The 19,931-nt window shown below is 47.9% G+C and overlaps 1 protein-coding gene across 2 annotated transcripts in view; it reads left to right on the top strand.

Annotated features, from left to right (window-relative positions):
• Positions 1-18,161, top strand: part of LOC119969583 (plasminogen-like) — a 160,190-nt gene extending 142,029 nt beyond the window's left edge. For both annotated transcript variants that reach the window (XM_038803378.1, XM_038803387.1), the window contains 2 exons: positions 7,748-7,844; positions 17,901-18,161. In XM_038803378.1, the coding sequence (XP_038659306.1) occupies positions 7,748-7,844; positions 17,901-17,905 (102 nt within the window). In that variant the 3' untranslated portion in view covers positions 17,906-18,161. The remainder of the gene's footprint in view (positions 1-7,747; positions 7,845-17,900) is intronic.
• Positions 18,162-19,931: the final 1,770 nt, after the last annotated feature.

Below are 19,931 nucleotides of genomic sequence, written 5' to 3'. Positions count from 1 at the left end.
ATTTAGGGGGGGGGGGGGAGGAGGAGAGAGACAGACCCGGCGTTGGGGGGTTTGCGGCGTTGAGTTGAGAGGAGAGGGGGGGGGGGGGTTTGCGGCGTTGAGTTGAGGAGGGGGGGTTTGCGGCGTTGAGTTGAGGGGGGGGTTGCGGTGTTGAGTTGAGAGAGGGGGGGGGCGGCGTTGGAGGGGGGGCGGCGTTGGAGGGGGGTAGGGGTGGTGAAGGGGGTAGGGGTGGTGAGGGGGGGGTTGGGGTAGGGGCAGCGGCGTGCAGAGGAGGGGGCGACGGATGCCCGGGGCCAACGCACCGTCGCCCCCCCTCTGCCCGCCGCTGCCCCTACCCCAACCCCCTTCCCTCACCACCCCTACCCCCTTCACCACCCCTACCCCACTCCAACGCCGCACCCCCCCCCCCACTAACGCCGCACCCCCCCCCCCCCCCCGCCACTAACGGAGGAAGGAAGGGGGGGAGGAGGAAGGAAGGGGGGGAGGAGGAAGGAAGGGGGGAGGAGGAAGGAGGGGGGGGGGGAGGAAGGAGGGGGGGAGAAAGGAAGGGGGGAGGAGGAAGGAAGGGGGAGGAGGAAGGAAGGGGGGGAGGAGGAAGGAAGGGGGGAGGAGGAAGGAAGGGGGGAGGAGGAGAGGGGGGGGGTTGTGGGTACCGGCCTTCAGAGGGAGGGGGGGTGTGGGTACTGGCCTTCAGAGGGAGGGGGACGGGGGGTGGGTACCGGCGTTGAGGGGGGGGGGAACCCGGCATGAGAGGGGGGGGGACCCGGCGTTGAGAGGGGGGGTTGCAGCGATGAGGGGGGGTTGCGGCGTTGAGGGTGGGGGGTTGCGGCATTGCGAGAGATGGGGGGGCGGCGTTGGAGGGGGTAGGGGTGGTGGGGAGGGGGGTAGGGGTGGTGAGGGGGGGGTTGGGGTAGGGGCAGCGGCGTGCAGAGGAGGGGGCGACGGATGCCCGGGGCCAACGCACCGTCGCCCCCCCTCTGCCCGCCGCTGCCCCTACCCCAACCCCCTTCCCTCACCACCCCTACCCCCTTCACCACCCCTACCCCACTCCAACGCCGCACCCCCCCCCCCACTAACGCCGCACCCCCCCCCCCCACTAACGGAGGAAGGAACGGGGGGAGGAGGAAGGAAGGGGGGGAGGAGGAAGGAAGGGGGGAGGAGGAAGGAGGGGGGGGAGGAAGGAGGGGGGGAGGAAGGAAGGGGGGAGGAGGAAGGAAGGGGGGAGGAGGAAGGAAGGGGGAGAGGAGGAAGGAAGGGGGGAGGAGGAAGGAAGGGGGGAGGAGGAGAGAGGGGGGGTGTGGGTACCGGCCTTCAGAGGGAGGGGGGATGTGGGTACCGGCCTTCAGAGGGAGGGGGGACGGGGTGTGGGTACCGGCGTTGAGGGGGGGGGGGGAACCCGGCATTGAGAGGGGGGGGGACCCGGCGTTGAGAGGGGGGGGTGCGAGAGATGGGGGGGGGCGGCGTTGGAGGGGGGTAGGGGTGGTGGGGAGGGGGGTAGGGGTGGTGGGGAGGGGGGTAGGGGCGTTGGAGGGAGGTAGGGGTGGTGAGGGGGGGGTGGTTGGGGTAGGGGGCAGCGGCGTACAGAGGGGGGGGGCGACGGTGCGTTGGCCCCGGGCATCCGTCGCCCCCCCTCTCTGCACGCCGCTGCCCCCAAACCCCCCCCCCCCATGCCGCAACCCCCCCCCCGGTGCCAGCAACACCCACGATTGCCCGCAACCCCCCCCCCGATGCCGCAACCCCCCCCAATGCCGCAACCCCCCCGATGCCGCAACCCCCCCCGATGCCGCAACCCCCCTGATGCCGCAAACCCCCCCCGATGCCGCAACCCCCCCGATGCCGCAACCCCCCCCCGATGCCGCACCCACCCCCCCCCCCCCCCCCCCCCCCCCCAGACACTGAACGGCGTCAAGCATCATCAATGGTTGACGCCATTTTAAAGCTACTGTGATTTTCGCCGACGTGACCCGTGGCCACGTCGGCGGGACTTCGGCCCATCCGGGCCGGAGATTTGTGGAAACAAAAATATAATGAAATCCCGCCGGCGCCAGCTGTTTTCAGAGGCTACCGGCGGGATTTGCATAGCGCCGGTTTTTGGCCGGTCAGAGAATTAAAAACCCTGCGGGAGCGGGATTAACGCCGCTGCCGGCCGATTCTCCGACCTGCGTGGGATCGGAGAATTTCGCCCCATATGTTGAGTAAAAAGGTTTTTCTTCTCATCGCTGTTGCTTCTTTCATCTTAAATCAGTGCCCTTTGGTTTTTTTTTAATAAACATTTTATGGAGGTATTTTTTTGGCATTGTAACAGCAGCAATATAAACAATGTACATAATAATATAAACATAGTGCAAATACCACCTCCCTCCCCCACAGATCCCACCATAACTTAACCCCCTACTCTACGCTAACCTACACCCCCCCCCCCCTTCTGCTGACGATTAATTCTCTGCGAAGAAGTCGATGAATAGTTGCCATCTCCGGGTGAACCCTAACAATGACCCTTTCAAGGCAAACTTAATTTTCTCCAGGCAGAGAAAGCCAGCCATATCCGATAGCCAGGTCTCCGACTTCGGGGGCTTTGAGTCCCTCCAAGCTAATAGTATCCGTCTCTGGGCTACCAGGGAAGCAAATGCCAGAACGTCAGCCTCTTTCTCCTCCTGGATTCCCGGATCCCGCGACACCCTGAAAATCGCCACCTCTGGACTCAATGCCACCCTTATATTTAATACCTTGGACATGACATCTGCAAACCCCAGCCAAAATCCCCGAAGCTTTGGACATGTCCAAAACATGTGGACGTGGTTTGCCGGTCCTCCTGCACATTTTGTGCACCTGTCCTCCACCCCAAAGAATCTGCTCATCCGGGCCACTGTCATGTGTGCCTGATGCACAACCTTGAATTGAATCAGGCTGAGCCTGGCACACGTCGCGCCCTCTTCTATCTCTCCTCCCAGCTCCTCCTCCCACTTTCGCTTCAGCTCCTCGGTCTGCATCTCCTCATATCCCATAAGCTCCTTATAAATGTCAGAAACGCTCCCCTCACCTATTCATCCTCTGGAAACTACCCTGTCCTGAATCCCCCTTAGCACAGGAGTGGGAAGGTTGTTACCTGTCTACGCAGAAAGTCCTGCACCTGCAGATATCGAAATTTGTTTCCCCCGCCAATGCAAACTTTTCCTCCAGAGCCCTCATGCTCGGAAAGCTCCCCTCTATAAACAAGTCCCCCATCCTCTCTATCCCCGCTCTCAGCCAAATTCGGAACTCCCCGTCCATCCTCCCCAGGGCAAACCGGTGATTATCGCAGATTGGAGACCAGACCGATGCTCCCACTGCTCCCACATGTCTCCTCCATTGCCCCCAGACTCTCAAGGTTGCCACCACTATAGGGCTGGTGGAGTACCCCGCCGGCGGGAACGGCAGAGGCGCAGTTACCAGAGCCCCCAAACCTGTGCCCCTGCAAGAAGCCACCTCCATACGCACCCCACCCCCCCCCCTCCCCCCAGCCACTTGGAAAGAGCACACTACTCAAGGTCAACACCTCCCCCTATCCCAATAACCCAGTAACCCCACCCACCCCCAGTCTCCCTGCAGCTCCCATTCCTGTCCCTACAAGCTGCAAGAATCTCGGTCATGTTAGATTGTTACAAAGGCTGAGTCTCCTTCAGTGTTAACTTCTAGATACCCATATCTGCCTCACTCACTGTCATACCCTCCTGTTCCTGAACGTGGACCAAATTTAAAGTGCCTAGTCTGAGGGATGTGACTGCCTCCTGGAACAGGTAACTTACTCCCACCCCCACATTGATGCATTGCAGTGTCTGAAGCTCAGACTCCAACTCATCAACTCTGAAGTTCCTCAAGCCTCAGCTATTTACTCCGGATGTGGTTGTTGTGGATAACACATTCCACAGCTGCAACACATCATCAGCCCTGCTATTGTTATAGTGTTTATTTAACTAAGTTTAGAAATATCATTCAATGATTATCTGTAGTTATATCAAGTGGTTTAACTAGTTAAGCTATTATTTGAAGCAATACCTATATCTCCCCATTTCTGGTTTGAATTAATACCTACGTATAGGGAAAGAAAAATGTAAAGCTCACCTATCTGCTCACCTAACTGGTGCTTCCAGGCTTCAGTTTGGCTTTTGTATTGATTGATCTAAACTCCCACAAAAATGTGACCAAAAGAGCTGAAAAGATTTTCAATATTACTTCTCCAGCAATGGCAGAGTCCACTCTAATATCTGTATCACCGAGTCACTTGTTAAAATCTCTAGCGATGAGTCTCACTTAAGCCATGTAAATTCCATCAGCAAGCACTTTTCAGTGCAAATCCACCAGCATGATAAAGCTGGTTTTCCTTATCTGCGATCTCGGAATAAATTCCAAACTCTCTTCAACTATCTAATTCTCTTATTAATTTATCCTCAAATTTATTGGCAGCCACCAAAACTTCATGATCATGAAGACTTCTGCTTCTAATTTGAGTCTGATCTGTGGCCTTTATTTCAATGTAAGAAGTTATACAACACCAGATTAAAGTCCAACAGGTTTGTTTCGAATCACTAGCTTTAGGAGCGCAGCTCCTTCCTCGGGTGAACTGGAATTACAATTAGTTTCTACTTTTCCTGCACATTTAAATGCATTAAAAAGGGAGACGAGCTTTCATCAAAGCTGAGATCTTGGAGGAAATTCGAAGACCACTGAGGCATCATACAGGATCACACAAAAGAAAATTTGATTCAGGAAATTTGTGTCTTATTAAAGAGATGGTCGAAAACCTTAGTATAATCGTTTGTGATGGTAAGACACATCACAATCAAACTGTTTTCATTCCTTGCAATTAATGGAAATTAAGTACAATTTCTCATACTCTGAGCAGCTGATAAAGGTAAATGTGGCACCTTGTACCTCAAATCCTCATATGTTTTGTGATAAAAGTCCTGAGGATCAGATCCGGGGATAAATCATGGTGATAATGTGAGTAATCATGACACACAGGATAGATCCTGCACATCCAAAGATTAATTGCCCAAATATTCCTCAGGTGACATATAATCCAGCAGGATCGAGTGAAAGAAGGATGTTATAATTGTGGAGGGTCAGAAACAGCTACTTAACCAAGTTTAGATATTATCTGAATGTTCAGGAATATTAATGATCAAGAATCGATGTCCATGGACTGGCAGAATTGGGAGAAAGAGTGGAGATTGAGAAAGCACAATGTAAATACTGATAGTTGGTCTGAATGTGAATCTTAAGTCAGAAAAAGATCATGAACTGGAGAAAAGCCACTTGATCAACCCGACCCGTCCCATCTTGATTTTTTAGGCAGCTTTTTAAAAAATGGAATAAGGCAAGACTTCCGGCCATCTTCAGGAGGGAGTCCTACCTCATAGAGTTTCCGGCCAATCAGAGGCCAGTAGCTCTAGCCGCATCAAGATTACTTGTCATTGCCAGTACAGCAGCAAGCAGGGAGGATGAGGAACCACAGATGCCCTTAAACTCAAGTAAGTCTAGGATTTCACAGGGGTGGGTTGGCAGGCCTGGCAGAGGTGTTGGGGGCTATTTGTGCAGGGCATGTGGAAAGGGTGGACGCAGGGAGGCAAATGTATGGGAGAACCTTTGATTGGCACATGGGGCTCGGGAAGGAGGCACGCCATTCCTCCTCTTTCACTGACCAGCATCCCGCAGGGTAACCCGCTTGGGCTACACATTGGGCACAGGCCCCTCCTACCACCCAGTAAATCAGTGTGGCGGCAGCATGAAGCCCTTAATTGAGCATTAATTGCCCAAATAAGGGCACCAACTGGACCATGGGGGCAGCCAACCTGATTCCTCCCCCATCACCTGTAAAATTGTAGTTGGGAAAGAGTTGACTAATGGCAGGCATGCCATTAGTGGCATAGCACTATTATTGACTGCTCCACTCAACTATTTTCCCATCTACAGGTGGCCTGTAAAATATGAACCCACAATTTTGTCTATATAACTCCTTTTTCCTTCAAATGTTTTATTATCGAAAGATTAAATCTGATCATCAGGTCTGCAAACTGAAGCAGTTAACTACTTATGGCTTTATCTCCGACCTTTATATCCATGGCAACCACCTCATTAAAGCCATATGCCAATAGGTTGGTTTACAATAGGATGTGGCAGGGTCCTTCGATTTAAAAAAAAAACTCTTTTGATTTTTTTTACTGTTTTGACATTTTTCACTAATCTCTTCCGTGAACCTCGTATACTCTTCATCAATCACACCTGCATCTTTTAGAAGGGTTTTTAACTTTATACAAATAGGGTGAGCAATAGACAAATTTTTCCCCCTCCAATTGTCATCACCTGATGCCATTAATACTTGTCTCACACTCTGATGAAAAACATTAGAATTTGATAATATCGTGAGTGGGTAAACTGTAGATCCACAGATGTTCCAAAAGTAATTGTTTAATCATGTGCCATCTGTACTCAACAGCATATATATGTATTATATCACACCCAGAGACAACAACAATATCTACAGAAGGGCTTGTTCCAGCTTTTTTACATGGATTTACAGTTCTTATTTAGAGACCTCAATATGTCATCGGCAAACTTAAAGCAAGTAGTATTTTTACGTTCTCCCATGGCAGTGTATGCAGCTTGAGCAATTTTGGCTCAGAGTTGCTGAGCTGGAGACCAAGTTGCAGATATTATGGGGCATCAGAGAAGGGGACAGATACCTGGACAGTTTGCTCCAGGTGGCAGTAAGAACCCTTAGATTAGGTAGGATTTTGAGTTGGTCAATGACAAGGGACAGGCAGATGTGACTGAGTCAGGCAGATATGCCTATCCAGCATGTAATGATGGTGGGGTCTTGCCCTTGACTTTAAGCAATAGATATATGAAGGTATTTGATAGCTGTGTAAGATAAGAACAAGGGCTACAGGGTGGGTGGGGAAATTGACCATTGCATCATGGTGCAGAACGTCAAACAAGTGGGGGAGTAAAATGGAATATGTGTTGGTGATAGAGGACAGTATAGTTAGGTGGGTGAATCCTGTTCTCTGCAACCACAATTGAGAGCTCCGAAGGTCGTGTTGGCTGCCAGGTTCAACATCATCTCCTTGTGGCTGGAGACAAACTTGAATTGGGTGGATGAGGATCCAGTTGTCATGGATCACATAAGAACCAACAATATAGGTAAAACTAGGAATGGTGTTCCATGAGAAGAGTGAGGGTACAAATTACAACACAGACCTCAAAGATAATAATCCCTGGATTGTTACATGAGCACGTGCCAATTGTCATAGGGTCAAACAAATGAAGGCTTAAGGAGTGGTGTGGGAAGAAGACATTTTGATTCATGGGGCACTGATAATGGGATTGGGACAAAAGACGGCACGGTTTGGATAAAAGTTAAAGATAAAAGTTACAAAAACAAAGGTAAAAGTTACAAAAACAATATAAATCTATTCTGATCTACTGCTGACAGTCAATTGATCTGAAAGGCATGTGAGGTTGGTTACTCTTCACTGAGGTACCTAAGCCCTAATCCCTGCCATTCCCTCTCTGAACCACTTCATCTCTCCCATTTCCTTAAGACGCACATTAAACCCCACCTCTTTGGCCATTGCCTTTATGTGACTTATTGCAAAATTATGTATGATTACACTCTTAAGAAGCACCTAAGGATGTTTTTACTGCATTAAGAATGCTATATTAATGGGATGTGTTGTTGGTCTAATGCATTCTTTTTTAATTGTAGTACTGCAGAAACCCAGATGCCAACCCTGACGGTCCATGGTGTTTCACAACAGATCTCCAAAAAAGATATGATTACTGTGCTGATATTCCCATATGTGGTATGTGCTACTTTTGCATTAACTCTTAGTTCCTTTAGTTTAAATGTTGGAACAATAAATAGATGATGCATGTGTCATACTTTCCCTCGTAGACTAATAGCTGTAACTGTATTTCTGCCTAATATATTTATATAACCAGAAGCTCAGGCCATTGTCTTCTTTTGGATGGAAAAGCTATCCCTGGGATTTACTCGAAAGCAGGAAGGGATCGGAGCCAAGTTAGGCAAATGTTAGATCTACAAGGGAGGGCTGGGTGGTTGGGGCGAGTGAGTGATGGGTATGCTGCTTTAGTAGTGGTCAGGAAGCCAGGAAATGTAAGTACAGTGAAGGCTCTACCAAATTTAACAGCAGTTGAATTTGTTCCTCCATTTCTCAGTGAATGGTGGTCAGACTGAGAAGCTGTCAGGCAGGATTACAAGAGAGGAGAACATTTGAAACTGTCCTAGAGCAAATTCACATGAGTGCCGCACAAGTATCAGACAACGCTCATTTCCAACAAGACTGGAATTTAACCATCTCTCCTTGACATTCAATGGCAATACCATTGCAGAATCCCACATCAGGAACATCCTAGGGATTACAAGTTAAACAGAAACATAACTGAACAAGCCATATAAACACTGTGGCTACAAGAACAGGTCATAGGCTTGGAATATTGCAAACCTTTGACTCCCCAAAGCCTGTCCACCATCTACAATACTCGCCACTTGCCTGGATGAAAGCAGCTCCATCAGCACTCAAGAAGCTCAACACCATCTAGGAAACAGTTGTCCACATAATTGACACCCCATCCACAAATGTAAACATTCACCCCTTCCACCACCCGTGCGCAATGGCAACAGTGTGTACCATTCACAAGATGACCTGCACTAACTAGCCAAACCTCTTTTGATCAACCCGCGGCTTGTATCACCTAGAAGAGCAAAGGGAGACACCACCACTTGCAGATTGCCCTCTAAGCCAAATACCATCCTGACTTGGAAGCACATCATTGTTCTTTCACTGTCTGTGGGTCAAAAAGCTAGAACTCCCTTCCTAATAGCACAACCCAAAGATGTGCAGGGTAGGTGAATTGGCCACGCTAAATTGCCTCTTAATTGGGAAAAAAAATGGGTACTCTAAATTTTTTTTTAAAAAATGTGCGCACCTGACGAAGGTGAGGATGAGCCGGTTGTTTGAGAGGGTGGAGGACATTTGAAGTCAATGTGGGAGGGGCCCGGCCAATCACATGCATATGTTCTAGTCCTGCCTGACGTTTTGGGGAAATTTTGGATGTCGTTCTTCAGCACCATGTCAGTAATGTTGCAGATAGATTTGGAGCCCAGTCCCTTGGGGGTCGTATTTGGGGTGTTGGTCTTGCCGGAGTTGCAAACGGGAGCAGGGCAGATGTTTCAGCTTCACCTCGCTGATTGCTCACAGGCAGGTTCTGTTGGGCTATTGGTCAGCTTCTTCGCCCTGTGGCTTAGTGTGGCTGGGGAACCTGTTAGAGGTCCAGGAGGCTGGATTCTCCATTCCCCGACGCAAAAACGCGTTCGGCGAGAGGCGGAGAATCCCCAATGACGCCAAAACTTTTGCGATGCTCCGCCCCCTGAAAAGCAGCGTACTCTAGGTCATTGACTGAGGCCCGCCCCGCAATGCTCCGTCCCCGACCGGCCGGGTTCCCGACGGCGTGCGACACGTGTGGTCTCACCAGTCATGAACTTTGCATGGCGGCTCTAGACTCAGTCCATACATTTGTCACATTGTGAGCCAGCCTGTGTCATGGAAACGGTATCTTTCTCACCTGGGTTTCCAACCTACATGATTAAACAATTTGCCTTTGAATTCTCTTCAAAAGTCACTCCCACATGGTGGCTGTAACAATGGCCCAACTCGCAAGGTTTCAGTCTCATCTTTCGAGATTCCTTTTCCCTGGATCGCCAAGTACACTCAAGTTTCAACTTTCAAGCACTATTTCAGATGTTCATCCAAGCCATGTAGAACACTATTGATCGAGCCTACTTTGATTCAAGAGTGCTCCCTGAAAATCTGTCTTGAATTTGGAGCCTATTTCTCTGCTCCTTTCTTTCAAGTTTACTTATTGGAAACTATTTGTCATCCCATCTCTGTCATCAGGGCAGCACGGTAGCATTGTGGTTAGCGCAATTGCTTCACAGCTCCAGGGTCCCAGGTTCGATTCTGGCTTGGGTCACTGTCTGTGCGGAGTCTGCACATCCTCCCCGTGTGTGCGTGGGTTTTCTCCGGGTGCTCCGGTTTCCTCCCACAGTCCAAAGATGTGCAGGTTAGGTGGATTGGCCATGATAAATTGTCCATAGTGTCCAAAATTGCCCTTAGTGTTGGGTGGGGTTACTGGGTTATGGGGATAGGGTGGAGGTGGTGACCTTGGGTAGGGTGCTCTTTCCAAGAGCCGGTGCAGACACGATGGGCCGAATGGCCTCCTTCTGCAGTGTAAATTCTAGGATCTTCTATGATCTACTTGGAACTTTCTTCTGGGACCTCTTTCGCTGTTCCCCTCCTGCTCCTTGGGCACCTTCCTTGGAAATGGTGTTCCATTTGGGGTCGCCTGACCTGTAGTTTCATGTTGTTTCAATTTTTTGGCTTAAGCGAAGAATCACATGGCCGGTTCCCAACCTAACAACGGTAAAAGACATCAACTGTGCATGTGCGGCTACTTGCTGGCCAGTGTATGTGCTCAAGGCCTGCTGGGAAATGGAATTTCCTTCTAACCTCCAAGGTAAATATTTGAGTTTTGTCACAACCTCTATAAGCGTTGGAGTTCCGAGCTCATCTCTAATTGGCTGTTGTGGGATGGAATTGAAAACAATCTCACCAATAATTGTTTTTTGATTGGAAAGGTCTTCAAAATACTCTCTCTAATGGTATTGACAGCAACTTGATCAGATATGCCTTGTCTTAGCCTGAGAGGAGCTTGTTCTTGATCACTTGGACCATAAATGGTCTTTCTGGCAGTGAAGATGCCATGGATGTCATTCATGTCAGTGAGATGTTGAATTTCCTTTGCTTTGTCTTCATGTTGCAGGTGCGCCTTTGTACCTCAGCCTTTACTTGTTATTAAATCAGTTTCTTTTGTTTTGAGTTTGGGTCATTCCAACAGGGGCAGAAAGTCTTGCACTTATCATCAGTCAGTTCATTGTTATCATTTTCATCAAATCAATCCTGATGGTTCCAGATAGAATATCCAAATGTCTCTTTGCAGGCATTGATGATATTAGACTTAAGGACATCCCAAGCACTGTGGACACTCTTCTTTCAGTCCAAAGATGTGCAGATTGGGTGGGGTCACGAGGATAGGTGGGGGAGTGGACCTGGATAGGGTGCACTTTCGGAAGGGCGGTGCAGACTCGATGTGCCGAATGGCCTCCATCTGCGCTATAGGGATTCTATGGATTCTGCTCTTGATTGAGGTTTGAAAGCATTCCCTGAAGGCGTGGTTGGAATAAAACTTTGATGGTGGTCTTTCATTGACATCTCTGCTGTTAAACTGGTCGGTTTGGTGCTAGTTTGTTGGACATAATGGAACAAACACGTCAATGATCAGTCCAGCAGCGACCAGCCCGTCATTGCCCTGGTGGTACAGACATCTTTCCGATTCTGAGCACAGATAATGATGTAATTAATCAGTGCTTGTGCTTTGATCATGGATGTTACCATGGCGTCTTCTGGTGGATTTGGAATTGGATTTATTGTCACGAGTACCAAGGTACAGTGAAAAATATTTTTCTGCGATCAGCTCAACAGATCATTAAGTACATGAAAATAAAATAAAATAAATATATAATAGGGCAACACAAGGCACACAATGTAACCACATAAACACTGGCATCGGGTGCAGCATACAGGGTGTAATGTTAATCAGGTCATTCCATAAGAGGGTCATTTAAGAGTCTGGTAACAGCGGGAAAGAAGCTGTTTTGAGTCTGTTCGGGCGTGCTCTCAGACTTCTGTGTCTCCTGCCCGTTGGAAGAAGTTGGAAGAGTGAGTAAACCAGGTGGGAGGGTCTTTGATTATGCTGCCCGCATTCCTCAGGCGGTGGGAGGTGTAGATGGAGTCAATGGATAAGAGGCAGGTTCATGTGATGGACTGGACTGTGTTCACGACTCTGAAGTTTCTCGCAGTCTTGGGCTGAGAAATACTGTGCCAGGCTGTGATGCAGCCAGATAGGATGCTTTCTATGGTGCATCTGTAAAAGTTGGTAAGAGTTAATGTGGACATGCCGAATTTACTTAGTTTCCTGAGGAAGTATAGGCGCTGTTGTGCTTTCTTGGTGGTAGTGTCATCGTGGGCGGGCCAGGACAGATTTTTGGAATTTGGAATTTGAAACTGCTAACCATCTCCACCTCGGCCCCGTTGATGCTGACAGGGGTGTGTACAGTACTTTGCTGCCTGAAGTCAATGACCAGCTCTTTAGTTTTGCTGGCATTGAGGGATAGATCAGGGTATTGATGATGATAAACCCAAGTTCTGCGCATTTGGTAAGGAAAGTAATGCCATGGGAGTTGACATTTCAATTTCCTTTCCTGAGAATAGATCGATTCAGAGATTGGAATCTCTTCCAACCCTGGCATTGAAGTCTCAAAGAAAAATAAGCATGTTCTCCTTCGGAACACCAGAGAGAACATGGTCAAGTTTGGTACAGAAAACCTCCTTGGTTTCATCATTGGTGTCTGACCACAGTGGCAAACTGACTCCTTGACAACTTGAGATGAAGATTCATGAGTTGCTCATTTCTTCCAAGAAGGAACCCATGAAGCCGATTCACATGTTAATTCTTGATGGCAAATCCAACTCAGTGAACTCTGTCTTCGTCTGATTATCCTTTCTGGAAGAAAGTACAGCTACCTTGGAGTTCCTTGAGCTGCTCCTCTCCAGCTCACTGGGTCTCTGTGATATTGCCGGAGGTATCAGGTGTCAAACGCAGTGAGATGCTCTGGTCGTTCACTCGCGGGTGTGTCCATACTGTTCCAGGTCCCTAATTTTACTACTTGTGTCTTTTGCGTGTTTTTGCCACAGAAAGTGACCCCTTTATACACCGCTAACCAGTTGGGAGAGGTGAGGCAGACTATGTTTAGGGCAACGTTTCTCAAACTTTGTTTCCCAGAACCCACTTTTGCAAACTGGCCAACCTTCGGGACCCACACCAGGTGACCATCGCAATCCACGTCGGCTGACCTTCGCGACTCACAACACATTCACTTACCTTTAATGTGAAGGGGGAGACTGCTTGGTCCTCATGATCACACTCCAATCAGGTTCACAGGAGGAGAGGGCAATGAGCATATCAGGTGCAGAGTTCCATTGTGCCAACTTCATAATTGTGAGAATGGAAAATCCAACTTTGCACATAGAAATTCCTGGGAGATGCAACTCCAGATGCTAACAGCTTCATGGGATTTTTGCCGTGTTTTTAATGTGCTGTTACAGGTCAGGTACAGCTGCTTGGTCTTTTCATTTGGAGTCAACTTTAAGTTAATAACTGACTGAACACACCATTTTGTTCTCATTTTAAAGCATGCAGCGCCCGTCATTCTCAATTTAAATGGTGGCAGCGGCTATGGGCACTTTTCCCGTGATTTGCACCACTGTGGGAACGCCACAGCTGAATGCTCCATGACCCTCCCGACACCCACCAACAAACCCACCTGTGGGTCGCGACTCACATTTTGAAAAGCCCTGGTTGAGGGCACCTTTTCTAGCCCTCTCCCCAATACGGCATGAGCTAATTGGATGCTAAAGAGGGCAGCTCTGTCACAGCTCTTGAAAGGCACCCCTGCCTCTTCCGAGTGCTCGACAACCATTTTGTAACTGTTGTTTCTCTGCCAGATCATATCTAGAAGTTTCCAGACGACATAATCCTGCTTCCATTGCCATTTACTAGTCGCTGAAGGGCTTGGGAGATATGTTCAGAAAGAGAGATGCCAGGATGTGACATTTTCTACTGTGGAAACATTGCACATCAACTTCCACACAAGTCCTGACAGAATGAAATTATAATCCAATGGCAAAGGAGCGAAGATGATTGGATGTTTCTTTCTACTCCAGCCTTCATCCGAGAGAACATATTGCCATATTTCAGATGACACATCTTCCTCTGCCTATTCTGCCACAGGCTTTCACAATAACTGAAGTGGCCCAGGACATAAGGAATGCCACCGTACTTCACCCTGTATTGATCAATCCTTTCTTACTCATTGCCCAGGTTCTGTGGCGAGAATGAAGGGGTGGACTTTAGAACCTCTGGACAAATATAGATGGGTTGAATGACCTTCAGCATCCGTAAAAATCTTCTCAACTCTACAACACATCATGTGGTGCACATCTTCACATGTAGTTTCCTACGGGCTTGTCTTGACCCAAATCCAAAGAAACTACATTACAAACTGATGAAGGTTTGAAGGTCACAATCCTGCTCATTTAGAAACCAGTTAAGGCTGGTCTATTATTTTCTTCCATATAAATGTAGGGTGCAATTCAACCAAAAAATTTCGAAGTCACTTCCTTTATGAATCTATTAACTATTAAAGTGAACCCTTTGTGGAACTTAGTCTAACATAATCCATTATTGGGCGGCACGGTGGCACAGTGGTTAGCACTGCTGCCTCACAGCGCCAAGGACCCGGATTCAATTCCAGCCTTGGGTGATCATCTGTGTGGAGTTTGCACATTCTCTCCATGTCTGCATGGGTTTCCTCCGGGTGCTCCGGTTTCCTTCCACAGCCCAAAGATGTGCAGGTTAGGCGGATTGTCCATGCTAAATTGCCCCTTAGTGTCTAAAAGCTTAAGTGGGAAAGGGTGGGAGCGTGGGCCTAGGTAGAGTGTTCTTTTAGAGGATTGGTGCAGACTCAATAGGCCGAAAGGCCTCCCTCTGCACTGTAGTGATTCTATGATGCTATGATTATGTTACACTAGCTAGGCCATTTTAAAAAGCATTTAAGAGTCAGCCACTTGGTGTGGGACTGAAGTCACATATCATCTACTAGATAAACTTAGCAGATTTCCTTTGATAAAGGACATTAAAAAACTGGTTGGGATTTTACAACAATTTAGCAGTTTCATAGCCATTTTTCAGTTTATTCATTATTTCTAGATGTAAAAATCTAGAGACTCATGTCCTCCAGATTATTCGTCAGAGTCTGTAGATTGCTAGTCCAGTAATGTGATCACTACCTGACCAAGACAGCTCTGTTGCTTGGAAGCTTCACCTGATGCATCAGCACTTTTCCCATCCATCTCTCATAGCAACTACAGATATATCCAATTGGTATGCAAGGCTTTGCTCACCCATCCCTGAACACAAGTTCAGAAAATGGTAACCTTGATTTGTGTGCATTTTTACATTGTGCAGATACCAACATTAGCTGGAATGGTCAGACATTAACAGTTATGACCACCTTAACATCCATTTGCAATATACAAATAAATTATTATCATTGATGGAGAATGTAATGGATAGGTGGGGAAGGGGAATTTGAAATAAACAACATTACAGGCACAATTTACCGGCTTCATTATTCTGACTTGGTGATGGGAGAAGGCTGGTGAAACTCGCGAGAGTTGCTTACACCCCTTCCTGCAGATTCTGGCTCTGCATCTGCATCTCCACCAGTAACATTATCATACTTTCCAACAGAGTGATACCTGCCCAGGCTACAGCTGGTTCCCAGGATCAGGCAGCCCTCTGACCACCTGCTCCCTCGGGAGTTCCTACCTCCACCTGATGTGCTACAGCATGTGTGCTCACTAGAAGGTGACCCAAGAGAACCCTTACTACAATGCACCACTGAGGTGATAGTCTTTGTGATGGTGGAGGGTGCAGGTGAGAGCAGTTCTGAGACGTTGGTGTCGTCTCCCGACTAGTCCTCCGGGGTTTGCTGGGGTTGCGGCTGGGGGCGAGGTACCCCAGAAGGGCCGTCATGGTCTAATGGTGATCATGCAAGACAAAAAAACAGGACACATGATGACGTTTTAGGAAGGAGTGGTCTGGAGTAGAAGGGTGACTCATTTGCTGTAGGGACAGCATTTTGCATTAGGGGTTCACTTGGTTGTCGCATGCTGACCTCCGCCATGGAGATAGCCCTGCACTTCCCCAGATAATGTCATCGCCCTCTGCTGTTTAATTGAACAACTTACTCCTTACATAGTGCCATGAACATAAAGAAATACCCGATAAGTCTTCACAAAGTGCTGTACAGAAAACTCGGCAAGCAAGGAGCAAGCTAGGCAGGGTGACCAAAAGTGTGGTCAAATCCAAAGGTTGTAAGCTTTTTTGAAAGGCGGAGCAAGTGCAGAGGTTGCAGCAGAGAGTTTCAAAGAGCCGGACCAAAGCAGTTGACAGCTTGGTCACCAAGAGGGAATTAGATAAGAATCTGAAGAAAGAACCTTTTCAAGGCTGCAGGGAAATGTCGGGGAGTGAGACCAGTTAAATTGCTCTAACAATGGACTCGACAAGCTGAATGGCTTCCTTCTGTGTTGTAACGATTATATGTTTCCATTCTAATAGTCGGAGGTTGGGAACACAGAAAACTGGAATCAGAATCACTGACATTCAAATCTCACTGTGGCAGGTTGAGAGTTTAAATTCAGTTTTTAAATCTCTGGATATAAACACGGTCAGATTGTTGTAAAACTCCTATTCATTTGGGTGGCACAGTGGCACACTGATTAGTGCTGATGCCTGACAGTGCCAGGCACCCGGGTTCAATTCCAGCCTTGAGCGACTGTGTGGAGTTTGCAATTTCTCCCCGTGTGTGTGTGTGGGTTTCCTCCGGGTGCTCCGGTTTCCTCCCACAGTCCAAAGATGTACAGGTTAGGTGGATAGGGTGGGGTGTGGACCTAGGTAGGGTACTCTTTTAGATGGTCGGTGTAGACTTGATGGGCCGAATGGTCTCCTTCTGCACTGTAGGAATTCTATGGTTCTATTCTATGGTCCATTCACTAATATCCTTTGAGGAAGGACTCATGTCGGCCTTACCCAGTCTGGCTTATGTGTGACTTCAGGTCCACACCAACAGGTTTCACTCTTAACTGAAGTAGTTTATTCATCTAAAAGCAAAATACTGCGGATGGTGGAAATCTGAAATAAGGCCAAAAAAAAAACCTCTCCAGGTCAGCCAGCATCTGTGGAGAGAAACAGAGTTAACATTTCAGGCCGGTGAACTTTTATCAGAACTTAGGGTTGTCAACTGTGATTACATGTATTCCAGGAGGTTTCACCATATGACTTACCCCCTTGCTCCAGCTATTAGTTGACCAACACATCCGTCCAAGTGACACACTGCCTTCCTGCACCAATGGGGAAGCAAAAAGTCTTGTTATCCCAGTTGGATAATGTTTGACTGTCAGCCAAAGAGCCCTTTTTTTCAATTGTCAATTTTTTTGTATCTGGTAAAGAAAATGACAAAGAAAATGACAAGAAAAACAATCTTTTTTAATGTCCCTATGATACCTCTTCAGGGTTAAACACAGCAGGGTCCTGGAGATTAATCTTCAATTCCTGGAGGGTTCTGACGTTCTGATGAGAGGTCAATGACCGATAGATTTACCCCAATTTTCAGGGGTAAATTTTCCGGTCCAGGCCACTGCGGGAATCGTCGGAGGCGGGATGGATAATTTAATGGACCATTCAAAGGCCCATTGACCTCAGACAGGAATTTCCGTTCCCAGGGCTGGCAAGACCAGAAAATCCCACCCATTAACTCTGTCGTACTCCACAGATACTGCCTGACTTGCTGAGTTTCGCCAGGGTTTTTAGTCAATTAAGTCACTTAGATGTATAGAATTGTCAATGGTTCTATAAGAAATCCCTTCTCAGGGCAATGAGGGGGTAAGCAAAAAATGCACAAATCCCCAAAATTATTTTAAAACAGACTTGGTCCAGTGCCCAATTTTCTTAATTTAAAAAATGAGCACTTTCAACAAGCGTAACTCAAAGTCACAGTGGTTAAATGCCTGACAACCATTTATCTGATATGAGTGCTATGTAATGGGTTTAAGCTATGACTGTTCCTTTATTGATCGTTTCATTGTGCTGTTTTTTAGGGTGACAGTGGAGGCCCTTTGGTATGTCCAAACTCCGAAGGCAGCTATGTTCTACAAGGAGTAACATCTTGGGGCCTTGGTTGTGCAAGATGAATGAAGTTATGTTTGAGTTTCATTTTTTATTGACTGGATTAAAAATACCATGAGGAATGATTAAGAAAGATATAACTCATTGTAATAGTCAAAAATATAAAATGTATTTCCTTTCAATCAGAATGTGAAATTCCAGAAGTGAAGTATTAAATTGTTTCACTATTACAAGTCTGGCTTTTATTTCAGGAAGGGGGATTTAAAAAATTGTCACTGACACCAGAGGTTATGGATAGAGACTGTTTGAGAGGCAGTTCTATTCTGCCATCTATTTGCCCTATGCACACATGACTCTATGACAAGATTTAATTCCAACTCAATCTTTAAGTTTGTGGATGATACGACTGTGGTGGGCCGTATCTCAAACAACGACGAATCAGACTACAGAAGGGAGATAAATCACTTGGTTGCATGGTGTACCGAAAACAATCGCTCTCGTAATGTCGGAAAGACCAAGGAACTGATCAACTTCAGGAAGCGTAGCACGACACACACTCCCGTCTGCATCAATGGCTCCAAAGTGGAGATGGTCGATAGCTTCAAGTTCCTGGGGGTCACCATCACCAACAGTCTGTCCTGGTCCACTCACGTTGATGCAACAGTCAAGAAAGCCCAACAACGTCTCTACTTCCTACAGAAGCTAAAGAAATTTGGCATGTCTGCATCGAAGGGCAGCACGGTAGCACAGTGGTTAGCAATGTGGCTTCCCAGCACCAGGCTCCCAGGTTCAATTCCCTACCGGGTCCCTGTCTGTGCGGAATCTGCACACTCTCCCCGTGTCTACGTGGGTTTCCTCTGGGTGCTCTGGTTTCCTCCCACAGTCCAAAGATGTGCAGGTTCGGTGGATTAGCCATGCTAAATAGCCCTTAGTGTCCAAAAAAGTTTAGGAGGGGTTATTGGGTTACGGGGATAGGGTGGAAGTGAGGGCTTAAGTGGGTCAGTGCAGACTCGATGGGCCGAATAGCCTCCTTCTGCACTGTATGTTCTATGACTCTCACAAACTTCTACAGCTGTGCAATAGAGAGCATCACTGCCTGGTTTGGCAACTGCTCGGTCCAAGATCGCAAGAAACTGCAGTGTGGTGAACTAAGCCCAACGCATCACACCAGCTTGCCACCCCCACATTAATTCTGTCTACACCTCCCGCTGCCTCAGGAAGGCAGACAGCATTATCAGAGACCTCTCCCACCCAAGGCATTGCCTTCTTCCAGACCCTTCCATCAGGCAGAAGGTACAGAAATCTGAAGACCCGCACATCCAGACATAGGAACAGCTTCTTCCCCACAGCAACAAGACTCCTCAACGACTCCCCCTCGGACTGATCTGTTCCCTGTAAGAACACTATTCATGACGCCCTATGCTGCTCTTGCTCATGTATTTGCTTTGTTTGGCCTCTTGACCCGCACTGTAACCAATCACTATTTGTCGATGTACCATGTGTCAATATACTCTGTTGATTATACTGTGTACGTTCCCTCGGCCACAGAAAAACACTGTACTTCGGTACATGTGACAATAAATCAAATCAATAAATATCTATAAGTGTTGAAACTATGGCCGGGATTTTGCGCCCTGTTTTCCGCAGACGTAGATGACAGTAGGCAGGCAAAATCTCATGAGAGCCAAAAGAACGGGGTTTGCGCCGGTGTGATTCCCCGGAGCAATAGTCTCCCTCCTGCCAATGACATAATGGGATTCCTGCCATGAAAGCTCAGGTACCCCATTTGTATGCATTATAATACCAGCCACGGGCCTCCCCACTGCAACTGAATTGAGGACCAATTACCCTCTGAGCAATCGAACCCAACTTTCTGTCCCGCCACAACCCCCCACCAGGCAATGCCCCAAACCCATCTAACGCCCCCAATCCAGCTAACCCCACCAACCCAACCACTCCCAACTTGTGCCACCTCCAACCCAACAATCCCCCCAACCCAAGTA

The sequence above is a fragment of the Scyliorhinus canicula genome, chromosome 1, assembly GCF_902713615.1.
Source record: "Scyliorhinus canicula chromosome 1, sScyCan1.1, whole genome shotgun sequence".
NCBI lineage: Eukaryota > Metazoa > Chordata > Chondrichthyes > Carcharhiniformes > Scyliorhinidae > Scyliorhinus > Scyliorhinus canicula.
The sequence above is the reverse complement of the archived record's forward strand: the minus strand, read 5'-3'. Positions and strand labels throughout refer to the sequence as shown.